This window comes from Electrona antarctica (genome assembly GCF_951216825.1).
Source record: "Electrona antarctica genome assembly, contig: scaffold_58, whole genome shotgun sequence".
Lineage (NCBI taxonomy): Eukaryota > Metazoa > Chordata > Actinopteri > Myctophiformes > Myctophidae > Electrona > Electrona antarctica.
Window position 1 is genome coordinate 715,538 of NW_027638206.1, and position 7,500 is coordinate 723,037.

General features: G+C 48.9%; 1 protein-coding gene across 1 annotated transcript in view; it reads left to right on the forward strand.

Annotated features, from left to right (window-relative positions):
- Positions 1–7,098, forward strand: part of LOC306918302 (SLIT-ROBO Rho GTPase-activating protein 1-like) — a 24,321-nt gene extending 17,223 nt beyond the window's left edge. Inside the window, exons 9-10 of the mRNA XM_079531194.1 lie at positions 1,708–2,104; positions 5,953–7,098. Of these exons, the coding sequence (XP_079387320.1) occupies positions 1,708–2,104; positions 5,953–6,597 (1,042 nt within the window). The 3' untranslated portion in view covers positions 6,598–7,098. The remainder of the gene's footprint in view (positions 1–1,707; positions 2,105–5,952) is intronic.
- Positions 7,099–7,500: the final 402 nt, after the last annotated feature.

The following is a 7,500-nucleotide window of genomic DNA, read 5'->3' on the forward strand; positions in this document are numbered from 1 at the left end:
TGTGTTTAATTCGCCGTTGTTTAATAATTAAAAAGAAAGAGCGGATTTGTCGCAGACCTGGTGACCCTGGGCTGCAAGGGCTTCTGGGAAAATGAGTTCAATGCAAGTGAAGTGGTTTAGACTGGGCTCTGCGATCCATCGCTGCCTGTCGTCGTTTCGCATCGCGACGGTGACGTGTTGTTCTCTTCTACGACAACCCATGGGACTATTTTCAGGTGGATTTTCATAGAAAATTAAATACTTTGGCGTTATGCTCCAAAGGTAATAAAACAATCCTGTTGTCCTGGTGGTTTGGATATATTAATATAAAGCCCTGGTGGTTTGGATATATTAATATAAAGCCCTGGTGGTTTGGATATATTAATATAAAGCCCTTAAAGTGTTAAGCTGCATACCTGTAGCACACAAGCAGGCTCTAACTCCGCTTTGCACCGTTTGTGTTTCCTGACTACATAAACAAAAGCAACTCACTTTGTAATTAATGCTGCAGGTAAAGTTATTCACGAACACAGCAGGACATCCTGACTATCAGCCACAGAGAACCGAGGGTTTATTATATTATCGTATCCTGACTATCAGCCACAGAGAACCGAGGGTTTATTATATGATCTTATCCTGACTATCAGCCACAGAGAACCGAGGGTTTATTATATTATCGTATCCTGACTATCAGCCACAGAGAACCGAGGGTTTATTATATGATCTTATCCTGACTATCAGCCACAGAGAACCGAGGGTTTATGATATGATCTTATCCTGACTATCAGCCACAGAGAACCGAGGGTTTATTATATGATCTTATCCTGACTATCAGCCACAGAGAACCGAGGGTTTATTATATGATCTTATCCTGACTATCAGCCACAGAGAACCGAGGGTTTATTATATGATCTTATCCTGACTATCAGCCACAGAGAACCGAGGGTTTATTATATGGTCTTATCCTGACTATCAGCCACAGAGAACCGAGGGTTTATTATATGATCTTATCCTGACTATCAGCCACAGAGAACCGAGGGTTTATTATATGGTCTTATCCTGACTATCAGCCACAGAGAACCGAGGGTTTATTATATGATCTTATCCTGACTATCAGCCACAGAGAACCGAGGGTTTATTATATGGTCTTATCCTGACTATCAGCCACAGAGAACCGAGGGTTTATTATATGGTCTTATCCTGACTATCAGCCACAGAGAACCGAGGGTTTATTATATTATCGTATCCTGACTATCAGCCACAGAGAACCGAGGGTTTATTATATTATCGTATCCTGACTATCAGCCACAGAGAACCGAGGGTTTATTATATGATCTTATCCTGACTATCAGCCACAGAGAACCGAGGGTTTATTATATTATCTTATTACATGGCTTGGTTGAATGCTTGATTCTGATTGGTCAATCGCTTAATTCAGCGGTGAATTATGTGTCGATAATGACCGCTCCGCTGTATAACAGACCGCTGCCTAATCAAACCCTCTGAGCACCAGCTGCGCGGCTGCGCCCGCTTGATTTACTGCTGTTTCCAACATGACAGCCATGTAAACACACACACACACACTAGTGACACACAATGTCATTTACAGCTAAACATTGCTCTTAAAAATGTTTTTGAAAACATTTGAGCGAGAAATAGACGAAGCAGGACCAGAAAATGGATTCTGAGAACCGAGGGTTTATTATATGATCTTATCCTGACTATCAGCCACAGGAGGAAGAGAACCGAGGGTCTGTTCCGCCGTCCGCTCGGTCGCTCCAACGAGAACCACTGCCAGGGGAACGGGGGCGTGCTGGAGAGGAGCTCGCCGCCCGTGACTGGCCACTTCAGCCCGCGGGAGCTGCTTCTGGGGCGGGGCCAGGGCCTGACTCCGCCCCTCGACAGCCCCGAGCGCCGGCGGCGCTCCACCGCGGCCGTGACCCTGACGATCAGCCGGCACGATTCGCTGCGGAGGCCCGAGGACACGCCCCACCGGGACACGCCCCTCCGACGCTCCTGCAGCGGTCAGCACGAGGACACGCCCCTCCGACGCTCCTGCAGTGGTCAGCACGGCTTCACCGACTCCCACCGCTCCAGAGGACTGGACCCTGACACACTGGCACAGGTACACGCACGCACGCACGCACGCACGCACGCACGCACGCACGCACGCACGCACGCACGCACGCACGCACGCACGCACGCACGCACGCACAATTATCAATTGGCAGCATCTGTCGTCCTCATTAAGATGCACTTCATTAGAGCAGGGGTTCTCAAAGTTTTTGGCCTGGGACCCCCGAAAATGCTTTGGCAACGTCTCGGGACCCCCGCCCCGCCCACTCCCGACCCCCAATATAAATTGACTGCTACAATAACCTTAATAATAATAATAATAATAATAATAATAATAAAACTTTATTTGTATAGCACCTTTCATGACATGAAATGCAGCTCAAAGTGCTTTACACAAAAAAAGAAAGGCAGGGCATAAACAATACAGTGAGGACATGAATAACATTTTTTTTAAAAGACAAATAAATCAATTAAAAGCAAGGGTGTAAAAGTGGGTCTTGAGCTGAGCTTTAAAAATGTCTACAGAGGCTGCCTGTGTAGACATAGAGACAATACACCATAAATAAATACTGAAACCAGATATAATCATTAGGGAAGGTGTATGCATGTACTATGTGTACTATTATGTAAACTCTTCATTTCCATTTTCCAGCCATTCAGTTGCATTAAAAAAATAAAAAATAAAATATTTGGGGACCCCAAAAATAATTTGGCGACCCCCCGAGGGGTCGCGACCCACGGGTTGAGAACCCCTGCATTAGAGCGCCTGGTGGGCTCAGACAGCTCACAGACCATAATGTTCTGGTGGTTCTGGTGGGCTCAGACAGCTCACAGACCATAATGTTCTGGTGGGCTCAGACAGCTCACAGACCATAATGTTCTGGTGGGCTCAGACAGCTCACAGACCATAATGTTCTGGTGGGCTCAGACAGCTCACAGACCATAATGTTCTGGTGGGCTCAGACAGCTCACAGACCATAATGTTCTGGTGGGCTCAGACAGCTCACAGACCATAATGTTCTGGTGGGCTCAGACAGCTCACAGACCATAATGTTCTGGTGGGCTCAGACAGCTCACAGACCATAATGTTCTGGTGGGCTCAGACATGTCTCCTCTCTCTCTCTCTCTCTGCCCTAGTTCTCCTTCCTCTCTCGGTCTACACTCTACTGCCTAAAGTAAAGCATACAAATGTAATGAATTAATAAATAACTATCTTTGAACAAAGATGCAGAAAGATGTATTTATAAATTATAAATGCTAAAGTTCATCACGTCTCTCTTCTCTCTGGTTCTCGTCCTGCTCTCTCTCTCTCTCTCTCTCTCTCTCTCTCTCTCTCTCTCTCTCTCTCTCTCTCTCTCTCTGTCTCTCTGTGTGTCTCTGTGTCTCTCTGTGTGTCTCTGTGTCTCTCTGTGTGTCTCTGTGTGTTTCTCTGTGTCTCTCTGTGTGTCTCTGTGTCTCTCTGTGTGTCTCTGTGTCTCTGTGTGTCTCTGTGTCTCTCTGTGTGTCTCTCTGTGTGTCTCTCTGTGTTTCTCTGTGTCTCTGTGTGTCTCTGTGTGTCTCTCTGTGTGTCTCTCTGTGTGTCTCTGTGTCTCTGTGTGTCTCTGTGTCTCTCTGTGTGTCTCTCTGTGTGTCTCTGTGTCTCTGTGTGTCTCTGTGTCTCTCTGTGTGTCTCTCTGTGTTTCTCTGTGTCTCTGTGTGTCTCTGTGTGTCTCTCTGTGTGTCTCTGTGTGTCTCTGTGTCTCTCTGTGTGTCTCTGTGTTTCTCTGTGTCTCTGTGTGTCTCTGTGTGTCTCTGTGTGTCTCTCTGTGTGTCTCTGTGTGTCTCTCTGTGTCTCTCTGTGTTTCTCTGTGTTTCTCTGTGTCTCTGTGTGTCTCTGTGTGTCTCTGTGTGTCTCTGTGTGTCTCTCTGTGTTTCTCTGTGTCTCTGTGTGTCTCTCTGTGTGTCTCTCTGTGTCTCTCTGTGTCTCTCTGTGTCTCTCTGTGTGTCTCTGTGTGTGTCTCTGTGTCTCTCTGTGTCTCTCTGTGTGTCTCTCTGTGTCTCTCTGTGTCTCTCTGTGTGTCTCTCTGTGTCTCTCTGTGTGTCTCTCTGTGTTTCTCTGTGTCTCTGTGTGTCTCTGTGTGTCTCTCTGTGTCTCTCTGTGTTTCTCTGTGTCTCTGTGTGTCTCTCTGTGTGTCTCTCTGTGTGTCTCTGTGTGTCTCTCTGTGTCTCTCTGTGTTTCTCTGTGTCTCTGTGTGTCTCTCTGTGTGTCTCTCTGTGTTTCTCTGTGTGTCTCTGTGTCTCTCTGTGTGTCTCTGTGTGTGTCTCTGTGTCTCTCTGTGTCTCTCTGTGTGTCTCTCTGTGTCTCTCTGTGTCTCTCTGTGTCTCTCTGTGTGTCTCTCTGTGTCTCTCTGTGTGTCTCTGTGTGTGTCTCTCTGTGTGTCTCTGTGTCTCTCTGTGTGTCTCTGTGTCTCTCTGTGTCTCTCTGTGTGTCTCTCTGTGTCTCTCTGTGTCTCTCTGTGTGTCTCTGTGTCTCTCTGTGTCTCTCTGTGTCTCTCTGTGTGTCTCTCTGTGTCTCTCTGTGTCTCTCTGTGTCTCTGTGTGTCTCTGTGTGTCTCTGTGTCTCTGTGTGTCTCTCTGTGTTTCTCTGTGTCTCTCTGTGTGTCTCTCTGTGTGTCTCTGTGTGTCTGTGTGTCTCTGTGTGTCTCTGTGTGTCTCTGTGTCTCTCTGTGTCTCTCTGTGTGTCTCTCTGTGTCTCTCTGTGTCTCTCTGTGTGTCTCTCTGTGTGTCTCTGTGTGTCTCTGTGTGTCTCTGTGTCTCTCTGTGTGTCTCTGTGTCTCTCTGTGTGTCTGTGTCTCTCTGTGTCTCTCTGTGTGTCTCTGTGTGTCTCTCTGTGTCTCTCTGTGTCTCTCTGTGTCTCTCTGTGTCTCTCTGTGTGTCTCTGTGTGTCTCTCTGTGTCTCTCTGTGTCTCTCTGTGTCTCTCTGTGTCTCTCTGTGTCTCTCTGTGTGTCTCTGTGTCTCTCTGTGTCTCTCTGTGTGTCTCTCTGTGTCTCTCTGTGTCTCTCTCTGTGTCTCTCTGTGTGTCTCTCTGTGTCTCTCTGTGTCTCTCTGTGTGTCTCTCTGTGTCTCTGTGTGTCTCTGTGTGTCTCTGTGTCTCTCTGTGTGTCTCTGTGTCTCTCTGTGTGTCTCTCTGTGTGTCTCTGTGTCTCTCTGTGTCTCTCTCTGTGTCTCTCTGTGTCTCTCTGTGTCTCTCTGTGTCTCTCTCTGTGTCTCTCTGTGTCTCTGTGTGTCTCTCTGTGTATCTCTGTGTGTCTCTGTGTGTCTCTGTGTGTCTCTGTGTGTCTCTCTGTGTATCTCTGTGTGTCTCTGTGTGTCTCTGTGTGTCTCTCTGTGTCTCTCTGTGTCTCTCTGTGTCTCTCTGTGTCTCTCTCTGTGTCTCTCTGTGTCTCTCTGTGTCTCTCTCTGTGTCTCTCTGTGTCTCTCTCTGTGTCTCTCTCTGTGTCTCTCTGTGTGTCTCTCTGTGTGTCTCTGTGTCTCTCTGTGTCTCTCTGTGTCTCTCTGTGTGTCTCTCTGTGTCTCTCTGTGTCTCTCTGTGTGTCTCTCTGTGTCTCTCTGTGTCTCTCTCTGTGTCTCTCTCTGTGTCTCTCTGTGTCTCTCTGTGTCTCTCTGTGTCTCTCTCTGTGTCTCTCTGTGTCTCTCTCTGTGTCTCTCTCTGTGTCTCTCTGTGTGTCTCTCTGTGTGTCTCTGTGTTTCTCTGTGTCTCTCTGTGTGTCTCTGTGTCTCTCTGTGTCTCTCTGTGTGTCTCTGTGTGTCTCTGTGTCTCTCTGTGTGTCTCTGTGTCTCTCTGTGTGTCTCTGTGTGTCTCTGTGTCTCTCTGTGTGTCTCTGTGTGTCTCTGTGTCTCTCTGTGTGTGTCCGCAGGACATCGAGGAGCTGAGGCAGATGGAGCGTCAGCAGGGCTGCAGACCTCCTGCAGACCAGATGGAGCGTCAGGGCTGCAGACCTCCTGCAGACCAGATGGAGCGCCAGGGCTGCAGACCTCCTGCAGACCAGATGGAGCGTCAGGGCTGCAGACCGGTTGCAGACCAGATGGAGCGTCAGGGCTGCAGACCTCCTGCAGACCAGATGGAGCGTCAGGGCTGCAGACCTCCTGCAGACCAGATGGAGCGTCAGGGCTGCAGACCTCCTGCAGACCAGATGGAGCGTCAGGGCTGCAGACCGGCACCCGACGTGGTCTTAGACACCCTGGAGCAGCTGAAGAACGGCCCGGTCAACAACACCTGCTCCTCCTCCGAGTCGCCCAGCCCCCACAGCACGCCCAGCACCCCGGGGACTCCCGGGACCCCCGGGACCCCGGGCACCCCGAGTCCCCTCAGCCCCCTGAGCCCCATGAGCCCGCTCCCAGGGCCGCCTCCCAGGCCCACCAACCCCTCCCCCGACACCCTGGGCTCCTTTAAGCCCGTGGCCCTGCGGCCCCCGGCCCTGAGGCCCAAACCCATGGTCCCGCCCAAGAGCAGCACCCCACCGCTGCCCCCGCCGCCTCTGGACAAATCCTGCACCATGTGAGGAGCCAAAAAGGCCCCCAAAAATCAGGCCGACCCCCGGGGCCAAAAACTGGGCCCAGAAGAAGAGGAGATCAGGGTTTTACTGCTTACTGTTTATAATCAACATAAATAAGGGTAGAAACGGTAGGACAGGCAAAAAGGGTTTTAACTGTAGTAATAATAATAAAAATATAATAATATATGACATGATCTAAGATATGATATGCCATGATATTTATGTGTCGTCAGGTGGGTGTGTTACTCTCTCGGTGTGTAGGAGTTTACTTTCTCCATGTATTGAAGCATTTATCAAATAAAAGGTTTAGCTAAATAAGAACTGCTGATAGAGAGAAGAGTTAAGGACAGCCAATGGCAGAGTATCCTGTCCTGTTTAAGAGAGATATATATATATATATATAGTGGGATATGTGGGGAGTGTAGTTTTTGGCTCCAGTGAAATGTAGTTTTTTCCAGTGATGTGAACGTTGGCTGTATACCGTCATAACGATAGGCGTGCGTTAGTTCGAAGGAGCCTGTTCGTTGAAAAGGCTGCTTTATTCTTAAATGTATTATGATTCGCTGCTGTTATCTGTAATGAGTGATTTGATTGGTTCAAAGCCACAGAGAGGAGGACACTGCAGGGTGAAGACACACCCATTTTGGGAGGCCGGGGGGGGGGGGGGGGGGGTTGTTCATAGAGAGTTCTGCATCCAGACAGTAGATTCACCAAGATGCCCAAACTCTGCTCCACTAGCGTCAGGAGTCTCTTCCTGGTTTTTAATAAGGAAGCTTAGAGAAGGAATGTCATGGTCATGTGACTGTGATGCGCCATGACACTTTCATGGGAGCCAAATCTCGCACCGGAAGTTACATGAATACAAAGCAGTGAATGGAACCGGCTGGACCAGCTCATAACAAACATTAT